This window comes from Microtus oregoni, unplaced genomic scaffold (assembly GCF_018167655.1).
Source record: "Microtus oregoni isolate MIOR12 unplaced genomic scaffold, Mior012 000074F_ref0000038, whole genome shotgun sequence".
NCBI classification, from domain to species: domain Eukaryota; kingdom Metazoa; phylum Chordata; class Mammalia; order Rodentia; family Cricetidae; genus Microtus; species Microtus oregoni.
Genome location: NW_024544004.1, coordinates 2,292,893 through 2,315,345, shown reverse-complemented (window position 1 = coordinate 2,315,345; position 22,453 = coordinate 2,292,893). Strand labels below are relative to the sequence as shown.

At 37.3% G+C, this 22,453-nt stretch overlaps 1 protein-coding gene across 1 annotated transcript in view; it reads left to right on the top strand.

The window, feature by feature from the left end:
• Positions 1-22,453, top strand: part of LOC121441342 (BCLAF1 and THRAP3 family member 3-like) — a 55,839-nt gene that overhangs the window by 29,869 nt on the left and 3,517 nt on the right. The window contains exons 9-11 of the mRNA XM_041642474.1: positions 3,395-3,422; positions 4,849-4,944; positions 11,874-12,026. Of these exons, the coding sequence (XP_041498408.1) occupies positions 3,395-3,422; positions 4,849-4,944; positions 11,874-12,026 (277 nt within the window). The remainder of the gene's footprint in view (positions 1-3,394; positions 3,423-4,848; positions 4,945-11,873; positions 12,027-22,453) is intronic.

Below are 22,453 nucleotides of genomic sequence, written 5' to 3'. Positions count from 1 at the left end.
TAAAGTTACATTTTTATGTTTTGTGGATACCATGAAAACTACACAAAACTCTTGACTTCCTGGCACTTGGAACTTGATGGTAGGAGAAAGAAAATGTCATTGCAATGGTAGGTTAAAAACTAAGGTAGAAGTGGAAATTCACAGGAATTCGTGTAATACAGTTTTGCAATTTTAGTGGACATGTGAATTGATTGAAAGAGTCAGCCAGCTACATCATACCTGGGAGTATAGTACTTCAAAACAGGGAACCAAATGCAAAGATGTTAAGGCAAAAGCATGTTTTTTTTCTTGGCTAAGGACTAGAATTATGTCTAGTCGGGTTGTAGTAGAGTAGAAAGAAGGGAGGGAGAGTGGGGAGATAGCTCAGTGGGCAAAGCACATGCTGAACAAGGCCGACCTAGATTTAGGTCTCCACAATAATCCTCTTGTAATTCTACTGGGAGATGGGAGACAGATACAAAATAAGAACTGGCGGCCTGTGGACTAGCCTGAAAGAGCAACAGTAAATAAGAGACCTGGTCTCCCAAGATGAAAGGTAAAGAATGACTCCTCAGGTCACTAGCTGACTTTCATATACGTGCTGTTACACATGTGTGCCTGCACCTATATAAACTTAGAGATATGTAAAAGTATACAAAAGGTTAAAAGTCACTAGATGAGGCCTAGATGATTTCATAAAGGACTTTGAAGGACATAAAGACTATTTTACAGTGAGTGAAATTAAAAACATTTGGTGTTCTAACTAAAGAAAAGATATGATCTCTAAATTTTAAAAGGATTACTGTGGCTGCAGCTGTAGGAATTATAGACAAAACCATTTCATTTTATGACTGATTTCACTTTCATAGTGCTTTTAAGTTTCATCTATGCTGTGTCATATGTCAATGGTTTTTTTTTTCTTAAAAACTTCATTTTAAGGCTGGTGGATATTCTACGTTGTATTTACCTGATTGTTCGTTTCTTATAGCTATTTGTGGTTTTCCACCTTTTGCCTGTTTGAAGGCATGCTGTTAGGTACACACAAGTAGCAATCTATTTATTGTAACCTTTCTGTTCCAGTGAGTGTAACATAGCATCTCACTGTGTTTTTGATTGACATTTCCCTGATGACTAATGATAAACATTTTTCATATGCTTTTTGGCCATTTATATATCTTATGTAGAGAAATTTTGTCTAAATCCTTTGCCCATTTTATAATCAAAGTCTTTATTGCTGAGGTATAATAGTTAGGAGGGTTGTTTTTGTTTGAAACAGGGTCTCACCATAAAGCCCTGGCTGGTCTAGAACTCACTATTGTAGCTCATGCTGTCCTCAAACTCATAGAGATCTATCTACTCTGCCTCCTGAGTGCTAGGATTAATGGCATGATACTACACCTGGATAAGAGCTCTTTACTATTCTCTAGGCCAGTGAGATGGTTCAGTAGGGAAGGCACTTTTTTTTTACCAAACCTGACAACCTGAGACATACATATTTTTCCCTGACCTCCACATGTGTGTTCTGACTCACATACACACAGTAATAAAATATAGTAGCATGTTAATAGTTCTTTATATATTCTAGATACTACAGTCTGTTACTGGAAATGATTGTGACTAGAAATGATTCAGATTTTAGATTATTTGGAATACTTACATATATATACTCAACTCTTGTGGGTAGGGGGCCCTTAACTAAACATGAAATTTATTTATGTTCTTTCATTCATTTTCAGAAGGAAATTCTATACAGTATTTTAATGTGCCTTTGTTTTGACTATGTTTTGTCTTACATGGTCAGGTGTAGAATTTTTCTTCATGTTGGTGCTCAGAAGGCTTCAGATTTTGTAACATTTCAGATTTTTGTATTAGGGATGTTCAACCAGTATTCCTTCATTGGATATGTTTTGCAATAAGGATTTTTATAGCATAAGGCATTTGTAATTTTGCCAAATAGAAATGAGCACTTCGAATATTTAGTCTATTTTTGACCTTTATCTTTTTTATAGGCAAGTATGTGTGCTTTTTAATGTATTCTCAATGTATAGCTTTGTAGTTACACACTGCTATTTTGACTTAGTACCATATCACATTTTATCAGGATGGCAGGTTTCTGAACATTTCATAGATCCTGAAGTTCTATTTTGTGTCAGGTTCTGGGGTCAGTGATGAGAACACAAATAAACCAGTAGTATTGAAAACTTATTCCATTAAACACAGAGATATAAGCAGTAGCTACAGCAGGAAAGATAGGTGTTAGGACCTCTAATGCTGTATGTGTCACAGTAGGGTTGTCTATTCCTCCTCAGAGGAGTTTAGGAAAATTTTTGGACAAGGCTACAAATGGAGCCAAACTTTGAAGTTAATCTAAATGGAAGGAAGTGATCACAGAAGGAATTGCAGGTACAAAGTTGTGGAAGCAGGAAAGATCATGGTATGTGCTGGGAACTAGCTATACACAGTTAATTATTTAAAGTTCAATATATGTGTTGGGGAGATTGGAGGAAACCAGGTAGTAAGGCCATAAAGAGTCAGGGCAAAACGGACACAGGAAATCATGAAGACTGATTTTTAACCCATACAAAATTCATGGGAGAGGCTAAAGCAGGGCAGTTGGCTCCCTAGGAAATGGGACCTGCCAAAGACATAGGAAAGGTCTTAAAAATGTTGTGGGGAAGGCTGGGCGGTGGTGGCGCACGCCTTTAATCCCAGCACTCGGGAGGCAGAGGCAGGCGGATCTCTGTGAGTTCGAGGCCAGCCTGGTCTACAAGAGCTAGTTTCAGGATAGGAACCAAAAAGCTATGGAGAAACCCTGTCTCGAAACCCCCCCCAAAAAATGTTGTGGGGAGATGTAGGATATGACAAGGAAAGACATTGCCAAGAGCTGTAGAAATGAGGCTTCCAGGATCTTTTTACCAAGCAGACTTGGAAGAGCCTGTTGTGACCTCAAGATCTCTCATGTTGTCAGAAGGTGGGAGCCTGTCCTTTGCAGTATGAGAGCCCATAGCCTTGGCAGTAGGTGACCATGTTCTAGTTTTCTACCTTACCTCTGATAAATGGGCTGGGTCATAAGCCATTGATGCGTCTGCCAAGAATCTCAGTAAGTGGGGGCAGGGGAGTCAGGGATGCTTTTTCCTGAGGGGGAACAATTCTTCCATGTGTCAGCTATAGCCTCCAGGAGTCCTGTTCTTCATTGAGAGTCAGATTGAGACTCCTAGTACAAGGAATGTTGTTTTTGCTCTATTGCTAACTTCCAGCTTAGTAAAACAATGTTTGCTGAAAACATCAGTCTTAATAACTATCATTTATAGTTTTAGTAGTGACAGATCATTGAAATTTTACTATTGTGCTATGTATCTGGAGTATGTATCTTTAACTGGTTAAAGTAACAAGATTCTTTCTTTCCCTTTATTAGGAATCATCAGTGTCCCAGTTTTTCAAAGGTGAAGACAATTCGTGCTGATGGATTTCAAAAACCTTCACATTTTATAAAATCAAATTTTAGAAAATTTATTCAGAAACCTTACATAGTAAGATTGGAGTTTCAAGTTTTTAATTTTTGTACATTATAAATATTTCCATACTTTTCAAAGTGGTTGTAACTTCATTGTGTTATAACAGTGTTGAGGCTTAAAAGATTTTATGATCAAGAAAACTTATCTCTTGTTTTAGTAGAAATTTCTTTTATTATAGTACTAATTTTCTAAAGATCTTTTGGTAACAACTTCATTAAAATATGATTTGCACACTATAAAGTTCATTTCAGGTATATAATTTGGTGATTTTTAGTAATTCTTCAAGATGTGTTGTAGTCCTCACCGTTGTCCAGTTGTTGGGCTTAAGACAGGATTTCACTTTGTTGCTCAGGCTAAGCAGTGCAACTTGTTATACACCCCAGGCTAGTCTCAAATTTACAACCCTCCTGCCTTCACCCACTAAGTGCTTGGTTTCCAGGCTTGTGCCACTATGCCGGAATAGGATATTGTCATTATCCAGTAAGAGCTCTCATGCCTGTTTAATTATTCCATGTTTCTACCCCCACAAAACGACTAATCTCTCTATCTTAAAGATTCGCTTATAGAATAGATGATGAATCTATAATATCTATAATATCCAACAGCTCTTCTGTAGGTGATGACTAAATGATGGAAGTCAGTTAGTTTGTAACCTAGTTTTAGAAGTAATATCCCATTACTTTACTGTATGGTTATTACAAGAAGCAAGCTACTAGATCATGCCCACAAAGACAAGCATCATTGATGGAGATAATTAGGAGCCATGTCAACAGCTGTATAGTACAATCCTCCTCTGGCCAGACTCCACAAAAATGGATTAAGTAGAAGGTAATAAGACTATTATATAGATTTTAGAAATTGGAAACTGGATAATGAATACCATCTTAATTGTTCATGCTAGAGGACTCAAGTTCTCTGTAGTTAGATTGTACTGTAGTTCTTTCTCTTATTTCTGGGTCTTCCCAAGGTATTGCAACCTTTGGTTGATTAGGGTAACTTGCCTACTGGCAGTATGGAGAGTTTGTGTTTTTCTTGGCTAATAGACAACCTTTACCAAGTCCTGCTGGCAATGTTTTTTTCCTTTCCAAGTAGCATACATAAGTAAATGCTAGATTTATAATCCACTTTCTAAAAGTTAACCATTTTGTTATACAAAGTGTTTTTTTTTTTACACTTCTCACAGGCATGAATGAAACTGGCCCCTCACAAACTAGCATGGGTCATATGAGAGAAGAAGTATGTAAGCTCCATGCTCCCTGATTTGGGGTCTTCAAACATATGTCTTAATTGGTGAGACTAGTTTTTAAAGTAACCTTTAAGGTATTATTAACCCATATTAATATTTTTTGTTCAGAACTATACTATGCAGAGAAACGATGGCATTACTCAGAAGATATTTAGAGTTGAAGAAAATCATCAAAACAGAAGAGGCCCTAGAAGGTCTTTCAAGGTATTGGGTATTGCTTTTCATTTATGTCTGACTACGGCTTTGTATATTGGAAATAATGTTGCATTAGTGAATTAGAAACTATTTTGTGGCATTTTAAACAACAATTATAAACTAGTGTTTTGATTTCTATGACTATTGATAGAATTTATACTTAACAATTACCAGTTTAATAATGATGTTTAATCAGGATTTGATTTTGAACTTCATTATTACTAGTGGAACTCTTTTTTTCAAATAGTAATGTAGCTGCTTCTAGAAATTACCAAGGATTTAAGACTTAGGGAAGAGTAGATTCCATGTGTAAGCATGTGGGCTGGGTCACTTCTCAAACTGTTCTAGGAGATTGCTTGGAAATGCAGCTGTCCACAAGGAGTGTATGGGAAGAGTGAGGGAGGGAGGTTTGTAGAATTGTTTGGAACGTTTGTGTATGATGGGTTTGTGTCTGACAAAACTAAAGATGCCTCCTTCCCACCTCCAGCACAAAATGATAAGATCGAAAACAAATATTTTTAGTCTTCTATGTCTACTATACTGGACAATATTTAAGACAGGATTTAGTTTTATCATTCATACAATTAATATTTGCTATTTTATGGCAAAGAAAAGTGATGGTACTGACAAGAATAAATTTTATGTTATTTAAGTGTCTGTGAGTGTATGCACATATGTGCAGTTACCCATAGAGGCCATGTGAAAGCACTAGATGCCCTTGAACTGCCCTTGAAGTTACAGGCAATTGGGAGCTACCCAGTGTGGGTGCCGGGCACTGAACTTGGGTCTTCTGGAAGAATGGCAGTCCCATCTTCCCAGTCCCAGGAATAAAGTTTGAAATTTTTGATTCATAGGTATTTTTACTTAATATCTTTTCTCCCTCATTCATATTTGGCATAGTCATTATACATCAGAAAAATAAGCCTAGCTAATTAGAACTTTGGGAGATTATATTTTTCAGTATGATGAATGCCAAGAATTCATTTCAAGTTTTTTTATCTTTTCTCTTCTTGTATGTATACACATACATGTGTACATGCGTTTGGAGACCAGGAGTAGACATTGGATGACTTTCTTAGGTGTTCTCCACCTTATTTTGCCTTTATTGATAGGTTTTCTTCTTTGACAACTTTATATATGTATATAAAACATTCTGGTTACTTTTGCTTCAGCTATGTCTTGCTTTGCTCCCACTTGTCTGTCCCCTACTTTGTTCTAAATGTCTTTGCCATATTCACGATGTTTTTGTCTTGTGTCCCACAGAGTTTAGGGTTGTATGATGACCTTGGGTTTGAAACTATCCATTAGACCCTGGTGGGTTCATCATTGAAAACATTATTTAACTGGGTACTTTGACTCTCCTTTTCCCAGAATTTGTTAGTTTCAGTAGTGTGTGTTAAGCTTCTGCATTGTGTGATAGGACCTTATGGTCCTCTTTCCCATCTGTAGCTGCCTATTAAATGTGCTAGTTTATGACTGCCTTGGTTGTATCGTGCTTAGAAAATAGCATTCCCCACCCTTCTCATCTTATAGCTCTTGTATTCTTTCTCCCCTATTCTTTTCCATAATGTTCTGTAAGACCTAAGTGGATGGTATAAAAAGTCTTAATTAGGTTTGAGCCCTCAGCCATCCTTTATTCACAATATGTTGTGCTTGCATGAGTCTCTGCATTCACCTCCATTCACTGCAAAGTGAAGCTTCTCTAATTAATCTTAAGATAAGCCTATGGGAATAAGCATAGATATTTAGAAGACAGTTTGACACTATGTTAATTTAGCTAATCAATGGTAGTATGACCTAAGGCCTCATTAGTCATAGTTTTGTCTTATTTTTCTAACCCAATTTACAGTACTCGGCATGGATTTCCTCTTGTGGACTGGGCTTCAGATCCAATGAGGGAGCACTTGGTTATCCTTGTATCAATCACGCCACTATTGTACCAATAGGCACATCTTGCCTGGCAAGTTGGTAGTGTAGTTCAGCGTTCACAGCTGGGTAAGACCACTGTTACCTTATTCTCCCAGCAGCCTGAACAGCACCATCTAGCACTGTAAAAACTATACAGCAGGAAGCATCCAGCTCAATTCAAACTTTCTTTCTCTGTATCTTGTAACCAAGGTACAAGAAGTCTTCAGCAATGAGATTTTATCAACTATTTCTATAGACAACCAAGATGAATGCTAATAGCCTGTTTTGTTTGGGGCCTCTAGAGCACCCTTAGTCAACAACTCTTATGGAAGTATCCCACACCTGGCACTGTTTTTTAAGTTACCCTGACCAAGCTTGCTTTTCTGTTAATATGAAAAAGCATTGACAAAATCATCTTTGGGTAGGTTTATTTGGCTTACGAATTACAGTCATCACCAGGGGAAGCTAAGACAGGAACCTGGAGGTAGGAACTGAAGCAGAGACCATGGAGGAATATTGCCTACTACTGGCTTGCTTTCCATGGATGGCTTAGCTTACTTTTTTATACAGTCCAGGACCACCTGACCAGGGGTGGCACTGCACAGTGAGATCCAAGCATTAATTAAGAAAATTACCCCACAGATGTGCCAAAGTCTCATCTAATGAATATAGTTCTTCAACTGAGGTTCCATCCTTCCAGACAACCTCAATCTGTGTCAGGTTGGCATGAAAAAAACCACCAGTACATCTTTGTCAACTCTACACAAACACATCAATTACTATTAAACTGTGATGTTTCCTTTCTTGCTTATCCTTAAGATCTCATATTAATAGCACAATATGAAACACAGTCAAAGTTTAAAAGTACCTATTTGAACAGCATTGTTCCCAGTATTCCCCCCTCCATTTTCATTTTGCCTATATACTGCTGTCCCACCTCCTTAAAGCAACAGTATCCAATTTCTAGTTTCCTGGATTACATAGGTATTCCAAGTTAAACACATTACATAGGTATTCCAAGTTAAACACACGAGTTGAAGCACTTAATAGAGACCATGCATTGTCTTTCTGGTCTGGGTTTCCTTGAATGCATTTTTGTAGTTTCATCCACTTCCCTGCTCATTCCTTATTTTCCTTTTTCTTCATAGCTGAATACAATGTCACTGTGTGTGCATACAACAGTTTCATTATCCATTCATCAGTTGATGGATATCTAGACTGATTCTGTTTCCTAACTGTTGTGTATAGAGCTACCACGATGATGGACATGCAAATGTCTCTGTAGTAAGATACATTTTTTGAGTGGTATAGCTCATATGGTAGCCTTCTACCATATGAATACTTCTAATTTTTTTGAGGAAACTCTAGACTGATATATAAAGTGGATATACCAGTTTACACTTCCACTAGTGTTGTATAGATGGTTTCCTTGACCCACAACCATGCCAGTGTTTGTCATCCTTTGCATACTGATGACAACCAGTCAGACTGGGGTGAGATAGAATCATAAAATAGCTTTATTATTTTTTTAATTTTATGTGTATGGATGCTTTTCCTCATGTATATCTGTATACCATGTGTATACAGTGCTTTTGGAGGCCAGAACAGGGTGTCAAATTCCCTGGAACTAGAGTTACAGGCAGTTGGGAGCTGTTGCGTGGGTCCTGGGAATCAAACTCTGGTCCTCTGGAAGCTGTAACTGCTAAAGCCATCTTTATTACACTTCAAATAGTTTTAAAATACATTTCCCTGATGACTAAGTATATTGAACACTTTTAAAAGTGTTTTCTAGCCATTTATATTTCTTCTTTTGAGAACTCTCTGTTGAGTCTCTTAGCACATTTGGCTTGTTTGTTTTTTATGGAGTTTAGATGTTTTAGTTTCATGTATATTCTAGTTAATAATTCTTATCAGATATATAGCTGACATATCTTCTCTCATTCTGTGAACTGCTTCTTCATTCAGTCAATGTCTTCTCATGCTGTACAGGAATGTTTTTAGTTTCACAAGAACCCTTTTATCTGTCATTGGCCTTATTGCCTGTGCTATTAGAGTCATATTCAGAAAATCATTACACCTATATATTAGAAAACCTTAGGGTCTATATATTGAAGTATACTCTTTGCTTTTTCATTTATCAGATTCAGGGTACCAGATTTTATATTGAGGATTTGACTTTTGTGCTGGGTGAGACATTGAAAAAATGAACGATCTCAAATAAGGAAATATTTTAAGGCCTTGGGGAAAAAAAACAGAATAAACTGGACAAGGTAGTAGAAGGGAAGAAATAATTAAGAACAGAAACAAACAAAAATGTAAAGAATCAGTAAAATAAAGAATTTGTTCTTAGAGCTGGACAGTGGTGGTTCATGCTTTTAATCCCAGCACTCAGGAGGCAGAAGCAGGCAGATCTCTATGAGTTCAAGGCTAGCCTGGCCTACAGAGCTACTTCCAGGACAACTAGGGCTGTTATACAGAGAAATCCTTTCTCAAACCTCCTCCAAAAAAGAATTTGTTCCTTGAGAAAATAAAGAATATTGATAAAAATTTAGCCAGATCAATTCAAAGGAAGAGAACACTCAGATTAATAAAATTAGTTATGAATAATGAGATATAAAAATAGGTATCAATGAAATGAAAATCATAAGTACATACTTTGAAAACCTATATTCTACTAAAAGGAATGGATGAATTTCTAGATGCATATGACCTACCAAAATTAGACTAAGGTGAAGTAAGTTAAAAAGACAAACCAGTCAGGTCATGGTGGCTCATACCCCCCAACACTTGGGAGGCAGAGGTAGGTGGGTCTCTGAGTTCAACGCCAGGCTGGTCAACAGAGCTAGTTCCAGGACAGCCAGTGGTAAGCGGAGAAACCTGTCTTGGAAAAAAAATGCAATAATAAAAATTCTCACAACTAAAATCCTCCAGTGCTAGATGATTTCACTGAAGAATTTTATTATGTCTTCAAAAAAATTAACACTAGTGCAAATTGTTTTACAAAGTAGAAAAGAAAGGGATGCTTCTAAACTTTTTTACAAAGCCAGTATTGTCCTGATACCAAACTGGACAAAGTGACAACAAAAATAAAAAAATAAAATAAAGCTCACTATATCTGATATACATAAAGTAAAATATATCAAATAGTTGCATATTTTCTGTATTAAAATATATTTATCATAGTCACATTGCTTAATTCCAGAGATACATATGGAAATGAGTAGATGTAGTTCATTACATAAATGAATGCAAAGATAGAAATCACATGATCAATGTAGGAAAGGCCTACATCTCTTTATAATTAAAGTCATGTGGGGGGTTTGTTGCTGCTGAGATAGTTCATAGGAGATTACTCATTACTCTTGCCGAGGACTCAGGTTTGATATTCAGCACCTGGTTTACAGTCATTCAGAACTCCACTTTCAGGGGATTCAGTGCCCTTTTCTGGCCTCTGCCAGCTCTGTATTCATGTAGTGCACATATTCACATGCAGGCAAAACATAAATAAATCTAAAAAAATGTCATGAAGAGGTTAGAGAGAACATGTCTCAACATGATAAAGGCTTTATGTCACAAACTTAGTCAGCATCATCCTAAATGGAGAAAAACACAAAGCTCTAGATCAGGAACAAGGCAAGGATGTCTACTTTCCACTGCCATTTTGTATAATACTTGAAATCTTCACTAGATCAGTAAGACAAAATGAAATGAAAGGGATACAAATAAGAAAAGTCAAAATATTCCTTTTTGCAAATTATATGATTAGAGACTCTAGATACTCCATCAAATCTTTTAGAGCCAAATCTTTGGTGAGGTGACAGAATATAAAATTAATATGCAAAAGTTAGTAGTCTTCTAATATATCAATGACAAACATACTAAAGAAGAAATTAATTAAAATTAATAAAATCTCATTCAGAATACCACACACAGAGAATATCTCAGAATAAATTTAACTAAGGAAACAAGACTTCTACAATGAATATTTTAAGATAATGATGAAAACATTTGAGGAAGACACTAGAAGACGGAAAGAGTTCACATGCTTATGGCTCAGAAGATTCAATATTGTAAAAATCTCTGTTCTTGCTGGGCAGTGGTGGTGCACACCTTTAATCCCAGCACTCAGAAGGCAAGGCAGGTGGATCTCTGCGAGTTCGAGACCAGCCTGGTCTACAGAGTGAGTTCCAGGACAGCCAGAGCTGCTACATAGGAAAACCTTGTCTTGAAAAACAAAACAATTGCTGTCCTTCCAAAGGTAATATATAGAATCTAGGGACATTCTTCATGAATGTAGGAAAAACCCTTAAAATTTATTTAGAAGTACAAAAGACACAGTGATAGGGAAAACAATTCTGAACAAAAAGAATAGTGTAGGAGGTATCAGCATGTGTAATTTCAGGCTAACTACAGAGCCATAGTAATGAAAATCAGCATAATACTTGTGAAAAATAAACACAGATCAGTGGAATAGAGAACCTGAATATAAGTTCATGCTAAAAGATAACAAAAATAGACACTGAAGAAAAACAATTGTCTTTCAATAAATGGTGTTGGGAAGCGTGAGTTTCACCATGTAGAAGAATGAAACTAGATCCACCTTATTTTCTGAGATAGTGTCTCATTGAACCAGGAGCTCAACAATTCAGATAGGCTGGCTTGCCTATAAACTCCAAGGATCTGCCTATCACTACCTCCCTACCCCACTCCCTATCACTGGCGTTTATAGTCAGGTACTGGAGATCTGAACTCAAGTCCCCATGCTTGCTTAACAGGTACTTTACTGACTGAGACATCTTCCTAGGCTCATTACTAACCATTTCTAAAATCTATTTTCTATAGAGCAAAGTTTTTTTTTAAATAATACAAAAAATAAGCTAGTATCTAATTTGAAGAAATACTTTAGAGCCAGTATTGTTGGTGCCTAGAATTAAGGCCTGTTGTAATTATTATTCTCCTGTCTGTTATACTAATAGAATAGATTGGGGAACTGTATTTTTAACATTTAATTCTCTTTGGATCCTTTACAGAACTTTCTGGGTGGCAGATTCCAGCCCCATTTTAAGTCACATCTGGTACGGAAGAGCTTGTATATTCAGGCTAAATACCAGCGTTTACGGTTTGCTGGACCAAGGGGATTTATTACCAATAAATTCAGAAACAGATTTCTGAGGAGAAAAAAGGTTAGTTTGACGATAACCTTTTAAAAATTCTGAGTAACTTTAAATGTTTGTTAGATAATTGGGTTTTTCATCTAGTTTAAGAAACAACCTAGATTTTTTAAATGCTCTCATTGTATGGTAGTTAAATGAAAACTTCAAGATTAATGCTTATGGAACTGTGAAACTATTTCAACTTAAAATGCTTTTAGCCATTCTACCTCAAACAATTTGCATATGCCAGTTTATTGTATGACAAAACTTTTCCTGGGAAGATGTAACATATGTGTCTACCATCCTAGATAGGGAACCTATGACAGACTGAAGTACAGATATCACCAAGGTCCCACAAGGTAACCAGTGAGTTTTACTGGGGTTACTTGCAGGATCAGAAATACTCAAGGACAGCTGCATCACAAAGCCCAGTCCAGCACTGGTGGCAGTTTACAAAGCTGGCAACCTGGAGCACACTGCACAGCTTGCAGGCAGCTCAACAGGTCGGAGAGTACTTTTTTAGGGGCCTCAGTTGGTCTCAAACCTCCAGGTAGCTCTGCTGGTTTTTGCCTCTTCTGGCAGTGGGTCTGGTCTCAATCTTCTTTGCAGCTTTTTTCCTTTGAGAACTCTTCTTAGTATTCTTGGTAGCTTGATTCCCATTTGAGAGTCTTTTCAGCTCAGCTTTCTTCCATCTGAGAAGGACTCTTAGCTTTTATTATTTACTCTGGCTGGAAGGAGCCTCATGAATCTGATCAGTTTCAAGGACTTTCTGAAACTATCTTGAATTGTTTACTTCCTGCTCAAGGAATGTCCCTGCAGGATAGAATATTTCAATCTTGGAGGGAATCATTATACAACACAGCTCTCTGAACGTTGTATTTTAGCATTTCTGTCATTTAGTTAACCTTTAAAATGAACATTTAAGTAAAGACTGGATGACCTATAATATAGCAGTTTACAGTTAGAGGCTAGACCACTATGGGTCAGAGGACAATTTCTCTGTTGCCTTTCACTGCTATTCTGATGCTTTAGATGTCATCCAAGCACACATTGGATTTTTCCAAATTATTATCAAAACTGGGCCTGGTATGTAATTTCAGCACCTAGAGTGCAGAGGTGGGGGGATTACCACAAGTTTAAGGCCAAAAGTTTGGTATTTACTACTTTTCCATTGTCTAATGATACTCTTTCACTTAGGCATATTCTTCTATATTCTTTCTTTCCTTTTAAAATAATATATATATATTTCAAGATAAGGTTTCTCTGTGTAGCCCTGGTTGTGCTGGAACTTGCTTTGTAAACCAGGCTGGCCTTGAACTCACAGAGAGCTACCTGCTTCTGCCTCCCATGTGCTGGAATTAAAGGCATGTCCCACCATGCCTGGCTAAATAGAACACGTTAAATTGATTAATTTTTTGTTTGACAATATTCTACATGTATGTAATATATTTTGTCTACTTTGATTCCTCATTTTCTCATTATCTCCCTCCTCTCCCTGCCATTTTCCCTCCCTTTTCCCACAGGTCCCCTTTCTCACATTCATGCCTTTTGTTTGTTTTTTGCTTTTGGGTTTTTTTTGTTTGTTTGTTTGTGATCATTAATTTAACCAAGATTATCTCTGTGGCCACATCTTTGCAACTGTCCATTAGAGCCTCTAGGGCTCACCATTTAGCCCACAACTGAAGGCAATGATTATCTCTTCCCAGGAATTCATCAGTTACTAAATGTTAAACTGGGAGGGTGTCTTAGTTACTTTTATGATGCTGTGACAGAGCATCATGACCAAGGCGACTGGCAGAAGAAATAGTTATTTTGGGACTTATAGTTTCAGAGGGTTAGAGTCCATAGCCATCATGGCAGGGAACATGACAATGGGCAGGTAAGCATGGCACTGGAGCAATAGCTAAAGTCTCCATAATTCATAAGCACAAGGCAGAGAAAGCTAACTTGGAATGATCTGGGTTCCAACCTCAAAGCCTCTACTTAGTGACATACCTCTTTCAACAAAGCTACACCTCCTAATGCTTCCTATACAGTTCTACCAACTTACAGAGGTAACTTACATGAGCTTTTAGAGGCCGATCTCATTCAAACCACCACAGAGGGTAGGGGCCTGTCAGTCCTCCTCTGATCCATGATTGGCTATTGACATTCCTGTTCTTATGTATGCTAAGTGCAAGCAAGCTGCTGTGAGATCATTTTTTTGACATGGCTTTATCATGTCTTGAAGATAGTGTTTGCAGTCCTCCTCCCTATTATCTTGTTCTTTCCATACTCTAGTTTGTGGTGTTCCCTGTGCCTTAGAGAGGTTGGCATAAATGAAGATCCTGTTTCTGAGTACTCAATCATCACTTATTTGAAGCATCTTTATTGGTATTCACTACAAAGAAAAGCTTCTCTGACCAAAGCTGGGAGTATCATTTGTCTATAAGTTTAAGCATAAATATTTAGACTTCAGTTTGGTACCATGTTAAATTTAGCTAAACAATAGTAAGCCCTACTCCTGGATCCATGACCTTCCCAGCCATAGGTTTTTTGTTTTTTTTTTTTTTTTTTTGACAGGATTTATAGTATTAGACTTGTATTCCCTCCTGTGGAGTTGACTTTAAATCCAGTTCAAGAACACTTGATCCTATAATAGTTGTGCCATTATTGTATCAGTGAGCATATATTGTCTGTGGTTGTCATTGTGGTATGCTGAGTCCACCTCTGGTAAGACCTTTGATGCCTTTACTCCCCTAGCAGCCTGCACAGCAGCATCCAGCAGTGTGAAATCTAGCCAGCAGGGAGGAAGCATTCATCTCAATTACAGCTTGCTTTCTCCTATATCTTGTAACCAAGGTGTGTAGAGTCTTTAGCAATAAGATCTTATCGTCTAGTTTTGGTAGGCAACCAAGAGGAATGGCAATAGGTTGTATTGTTGTGGGAGTCTCTGGGATCTCTCTGGCCAACAATTAGTAAGGAAGTATCCCATACCTGGGATCTTTGTTTTATAAGCAGTGACTTGTAGCAGTATTATACAGCTATGCAGAATATCTCCTTTTTAAAAACATATTTTGACTTACAAAATAATAGATTTTTGTATTATTTTTCATAAGCTAGATTCCTTTATCATAGTATTATATGTGTGTTGATTTGGCCTATTCCAATTTGGCCAATGTCTGTACTTGCAAGCAATCTTCAGATAGGCTTATATAGAGTTTTATTTAAACAAAGCCCTCTGAATATAGCATGAAATTAGGTACCCTGCTGTTAGTATGCTATATAACAGGTGATCTCCATTTTCCTAATCTTTGGAGAAAGGAATGAGACATGGAAGCTATTCTATCTGCCAGGTCTGAACTAAGGAACTTATGACTGACTAGAACTTTAGGCTTTCCCTCTAGCAGGTACTACTGTAAAACTACATCACATGTGAGAAAATTGTTGACTGGTCCCATCAGTCCATTTTACCTCAGTCCTTATGCCCTAAAAAGAATCAAGTCTTAAATTATTGGTTTCTGCTAATGTTGATTCTCATTTTCTTTAAATTAAGAACACTTTTACACAAATGGGTTTACTGAGTGTGAGGTACCTTTTGCATCATTTTGTCTGTGTGTGTGAGTGTGGGTGTGTGTGGTGTTGGAGATAAAACCGTTGGACTTACATATGCTAAGCAAGTATGCTACCTTTGAGTCATACCTGCAGCCTGTAGTTAAATCATTTAATATCCCAAGTTTTGGCATCAGAGGGAACTTTAAAAATTCTACCCTAGAAAGATACCTTAATCTGTGTAGCCTCTTGTGGTGGTTTGAATGAGAATGGCCCCATAGGCTTGTATGTTTGAATGCTTGATCCCCAATTAGTGGAACTGTTTAGGAAGGACTAGGAGGTGTGACTTTGCTGAAGGAGATGTGTGTCACTGCCAGTGGGCTTTGAGGTTTCAAAAACCCCCACACCAAGCCCAGTGTCTCTCTTTCTGCCTGCTGCCTGTTAATCAGGATATAAAGCTCTCAGTTACCGCTCTAGCACTGTGTCTGTCTGCTTCCCGGAATGATGATCATGAACTAATCCTTGAAAATTGTAAGCAGGCTCCCAATTAAAAGCCCCCAAGGCAATTATTTTATAAGACTTGCCATGGTCATGTCTCTTCACAGAAAAAGAGCAGTAGCTAATATGCATTTCATCACATTTTAGGTTTTTGTGGTGTTGGAAAAGCCATTCTTTTAGTAGTTAGACTCCACCTGGATTAATTAATTGAGGCATGATTAATTAAGTAGTCTAGATACCATGAAATTAGATCTGGACCTACTTATTCCCATATACCTGGTCTATCAGAAGTATTTTTAATAAACTATATTATTTTAAAACTTGCAAATAAGTAAAACCATAGCAGTATTAGTCATACCCAAAGTCTATATAAATTAGTGAATTTATATAAAGTTAGAATTGACATTAAAAACAAAAGCTCTGAAGCTTCACATTAAATTTTACATTTTCAGTATTGGATATATTTTGTTCACTAATCTTCCACCAAAACAAAAAAAAAAACTAAGACAGAGTTAGAACTAGGGAAACAAATAGCTTTATATTCTTTTTCATAACTCTTTCATAACTTGTGTCTATTGCCAATATTTACTCCATCCTCGTTCCCTTATCCTAGTCTTTCTTGTTCTCCTTTTCATGCTGTACTGTTCTCACATGTCTGTGTGTTCCTTATATACATCTATCGTTGGCTACATTCTGCATATGAGAGAGAGCTATGGTTTTATTTATTTCTGAGATTGTGTAACCTTGTATTTCTGACAAGGGGCTAGTGTCCAGAATTCACAAAGAATTGCAGAAATAAAATGCCAAGGAGATAAAACTGCGCCAGTCAACAAATGAAATGCAAATGGTCAATAACTTTTATAAAGTGTACAGTGTCTCTAGCCATCAGGAAAACTGCAAACTAAAACTACTTTGAGATAATTTCCTCACCCTTATCAGAATGGTTGTTATCAACAAATCCAAGAGTAGAATTTGGAGAGGGTATAGAAATAAGGAAATCCATATTTACGATTGGTAGGAGTAGAGTAATACAGTCATTGTGTAAATGTAAGAATGGCCAAGATCAAAAACACTGATGACAACTTATGCTGGAGAGGTTGTGGGGTAAAGGGAACACTTCTGCATTCTTAGTGGAAATGCAAGCTGGTACCGCCCATTTGGATGTCAGTGTGGCGATTTCTCAGAAAATTAGGAAACAACCTTCCTCAAGATCCAGCAATACCACTTTTGGATATATACCCAAAGGATGCTAAATCATACTGTAACAAGGACATGTGCTCAATTATGCTCATAGCAACATTGTTTGTTATAGACAAAACCTGGAAACAACCTAAATGCCCCTCGACCGTAGAATGGATAAGGAAAATGTGGTACATTTACACAATGGAGTACTACACAGCAGAAAAAATAATGACAGCTTGAATTTTGCAGGCAAATGGATGGAGCTAGAAAACATCATTTTGAGTGAGGTAACCCCAGACCCACAAAGACAATTATCATATGTACTCACTCATAAGTGGTTTTTAAACATAAAGCAAAGAAAACCAGCCTACAAATTACAATCCCAGAGAACCTAGACAACAATGAGGACCCTAAGAGAGACAAACATGGATCTAATCTACATGGGAAGTAGAAAAAGACAAGATCTCCTGAGTAAATTGGGAGCATGGGGACCTTGAGAGAGGGTTGAAGGGAAGGGGAGACGCAGAGAGGGGAGAAGAGAAAAATGTAGAGCTCAATAAAAATCAATAAAAAAATAATAACTACCATATTACTCAGCTTTTTCACTCCTAGGCATATATACCCAGAGAACTTCATACCCTATCATAAAGATATTTGCACACATACCTATTTTTAATTACTGCTTTATTCACTGTAGCAAAGAATTGGAATCAACCTACTCTTCAGTCAACAGAGGAGTGGATAATGAAAATTTGGTACATATAAAAATGGATTACTACTTATCTCTAAAGAAAAAGGAAGTTAAAAATTTGCAGAATAAGGGGGAGGGAAATGGGAGGTGGTGGTGGAGAGGAGGCAGAAATCTTTAATAAATAAATAAATTTTTAAAAATTGCAGAATAATGGGTGGACTTAGGAATTTTGCAGTTTGTGAATTCTGGATATTAGCCCCTTGTCTCCCATTCTGTGGGCTCTCTTAACTCTGTTTGCCATTTCCCTTTCTGTGCAGAAACTTTTTATTTTCATGTAGTTACACTTGATATTAGTATTAGTTCTGTGCTGTTGGTGTTCTATTAAGTTCTTGTCTACCCCAATATCGTGAAAAGTCACCCCTGTGTTTTTTTCTAAAACTTTCAGTGTTTCGGGCTTTATAGGTCTTTGATGCATTCTAAATTGATTTTTATACAAGGTGAAAGACCAGTCGAATTTCATTTTTCTCTGGCTAGAAATTCAGCTTTGCTGCCACTATTTATTGAGTAGGCTCTTTTTGCATAGCATATTTTTCCACCTTTTCAAAAAATTAAGTGGAAATGGCTTTGCCATTTTATTTCCCGACCCATTATTCTATTCCATTGGTCTTTCTGTCTATTTTTATACAATTATCAAGCTGTGTTTATTATTATAGCTCTATCATACAATTTCCTCCAGCATTGTCCTTACTTTTTAGGATTGCTGTGCTATCTGTGGTCTTTTGTGGTTCCATATGACTTCTTTTATTGTTTTTTCTAAGCCTGCTAAACATGATGGGAATTTTGTGTTTCCCATCTTCAGTGCAGTCTGCTTTCTGTGCTATCAGATGCATACTTCCTGTTCTATTTCTACTATAAAACAGTCTTGGAAAAGTGGTAAGGGTTGATTCTAGACATGTGCTTAGTGCATCCCTTCAATTGCCTAGCATCATAACAATGGCTTCAATAAAACTGCATTTGATTCTCAACTACCCACAAAATAAGATCCCAAGCAGAAATAGAAAAGTAGAAAAGACAAAAATCTCACATATTCATGACAAACCTGTGTTAATTCTATTCTGGCACGCCAGACTCCTTACATCCATTAGCTGTTTACAGCCCTTCAAGTGTATACACACACAAACACACACATGCACACACACACATACACACATGCACGTACACACACACACACACACACAGAGAGAGAGAGAGAGAGAGAGAGAGAGAGAGAGAGAGAGAACCTTCTGTAAGGAGGAGAAGGGTCCAGAATTGGAACACCTTTTGCCCCACAGGGAGTCTGGGTTTTTGTATATACACTTACACACACACACACACACACACACACACACGATTGAGCAAGGGTTGGTCCTCTGCTTCCTTCTTGAATTGGACTGAGCAAGATGCACTTTAAATGACAGCAGGGACCTGATTGGATGAGGTAAGGGTAGGGATTTTAGAAATTTCCACAAAGAAACAAACAAACAAAAAGCCTACCAATGGAAATAATCCTGACAAAAGAGGATTTCTTTTGGTCAAGATCCTGGAAAAGGGCCATCTTGGACCAAAGAGAATATAATCTAAGAACAGTCTGATCTAATCCAGGACCCTGTTCCTTAGTTCCTTAGTTGTCTCCTGTCTTCATTTATAATGTCTGTCTGTCTGTCTTCTTTCTTCCTTCCTTTTTTTGTTTTGTTTTTGTTTTTCTTTTCAAGACAGAATTTTACTGTGTAGCTCTGGATGTCCTGGAACTCACAGATATCCACCTGCCTCTGTCTCCTAAGTGCTGGGATTAAAAACGTGTACTGCCATTGCCTGGCCATAATGGGTCTCTTTATTTTTGAATTTTGTATTTGAACTGGACAATGAGGAATGTATATCCATTACTTCCTGGAACAGGGCTTGTTTTTAATCTACTATCACCAAGAAATATCGCATGTAACAAGCCCCATTCCAGGAGGAAGTTTTTGGAAAACTTGAGGGACAGTGGGCATGGTGGCTCAGGCATGTAATCTCAGGCTAATATAGGAGTGTTACCATGGGTTCAAGGCAAGCTTGGGATATATAGTGAGTTCTAAGAGAATTAGGGATACAGCCTAAGACCCTGTCTCAGAAAACCAAATACTTTTGATGGTCTATTTATATATCAAAATAGAACCAAAACCTAGTTGTTGGTTTTTTTTTTTTTTAAAATAAGCGGTTGAAAGGAGGAAAGGGAAAGGGGAATAATGTAATTATATTTTAGTTTCAAGAAATTAAAAAAAATAAAATGTAAGAGGTAAGAAGATAGACATTAAAAAACCATCAGCACTTGTACATCTGGTCAGGAAGGCACAAAGTTCCTTAGAACTATCCATACTTCAGTATTCCTTCAGTTGCTATACATTAGGTACCATTTAGAAATCCCCGTGGCTAGGAAAGGCATAAAAGATACATGGAAAGGAAGTCTGAGACTGGGATTTATGACCTTGGGAATTGAAAGAAAGCTTGAAAGTCATACAGCACAAAGACAAAGAACTGAGATCAAATGAATCATCAAGAATTTACTGAGTTGCAACATGTCAACATATAAAGAATATGTTACCAGAAGCAATATCACCTTTGAAACTTTGTGATCTGGGAAGTGACTTCTCTAATTCATTTCTCTTTTATATGTTTTTTTAAAAACATTTTTGAGGGCTGGAGAGATGGCTCAGTGGTTAAGAGCATTGCCTGTTCTTCCAAAGGTCCTGTGTTCAATTCCCAGCAACCACATGGTGGCTCACAACCATCTGTAATGAGGTCTGGTGCCCTCTTTCTGGCCTGTAGGCATACACACAGAATATTGTATACGTAATAAATAAATATTTAAAAAAAACATTTTGAGGCAATATTTTACCATATAGCCCAGGTTGGTCTTGATCTCTTGACCCTCTAACCTCAGCTACACAAGTACTGGGATTATGAACAAGTATACCTAGTTTCTTTTTTCTTTTCTTTTTTTCTTTTTTGTTTTGGTTTTTTGAGACAGGGTTTCTCTGTGTAGCCCTAACTGTCCTGGTACTCACTCTGTAGACCAAACTGGCCTCAAACTAACTGAGATCTTCCTGCCCCTGCCTTCTAAGTGCAGGGCTTCAGGGCATGCACCACCGCCCAACTTCTTTTATACATTCTTAAAGAAGATAAGCATTTCTACAATATATGATGGTAGACACCTGTAATTCTAGCACTTGAGAGGAGTGGCCAGCAGTGAAACAGAAAGTTTGTGAGACTGAGGTCAGTCTTGGCTACACAGTAAATTCCAGCCTATCCTGGGCTACATAGTGTCTGTATTAATTAAATCACTGCTTGGTCTATTAGCTCTAACTTCTTACAATACTGTTTGGCCAATAGCTTAAGTGTATTTCTGGCTAACTCCTATATCCTAAACTAACCCATCTCCATTAATCTGAGTATTGCCATGTGGCTGTGATGTACCAGCAAAGTTTCGGCATATCTGTCACTGGAGGTGGCTCCATGGCTTCTCTCTGACTCTGCCTCCTTTCTCCGAGCATTCAGTTTAGTTTTCCCTGCCTAGTTCTACTCTGCCCTATCAACAGGGCAAGGCAGTTTCTTTATTCACCAGTGGTATTACAGCATACATAGGAGAATCCCACATCATTATCTACTTTTGTTTGGTTATTAATAGCGTATCTTATTTATATATCTGCTTCCCTAGAGGGTTTTTTTTCTTCTTTACTTTCTTATTTTAGACAGGTTCTCTTTTTGTACCCCTGGCTGTCCTGAAGTCACTCTATAGATCAGGCTGGCCTTTCTGTGGGTTCTTGACTCACTGAAGCTTTACCCTACCATATATTTTGCTAGTATTTACTTTATGTTTGGCAACTGTTTAGGTTGGCTTCATACATCATTGAACTTTTTCAAGACTGACGTGAGTCTGTCATATTTCTTCAGTATGACTTTGAGGTTTTATATCAAAATTATTCTTAGGAAAATTCTTTACTGTGTCAAGTGGTTTTATAGTTAACATACTTAATCCATTAGATTTTTTATGATATAATATGAAACCAAGATCTGTTTCCTACTAGTAGTTTTATAACATCATTTATTGAATACTTTGTCCTCTCCTTGCCAATTGAAAATGTCCCTCTTCAAGCCAGACATAGTGGCGAACACCTTTAATAGCAGCACTTGGTAGGTAGAGGCAGGTAGATCTCTTGAGTTTGAGAGCAACTTAGTCTACAGAGTGAGTTCCAGGACAGCAGGACTGTTGAGAAACCCTGTCTCAAAAAGAAAAAAAGAAGAAAGAAAGAAGCAAAGGAAGAAAATGCTCCCTTCATTATAAGCTAGATTCCTAGATATCATTGGCCTATATTTAGGAGCATTCCAACCATTGTGTTTTCCTGATCCTGTAATTTGCTTATCTCTTGGTTCCTAGCATAGTTAGTGTTCTATTATAACTTATATACGCAAACACTTTCCAAGTATCTGTTGTTCTCACAAAGAAACCAAACCTGTTACCCAGGTCTAGTCTTAAGAT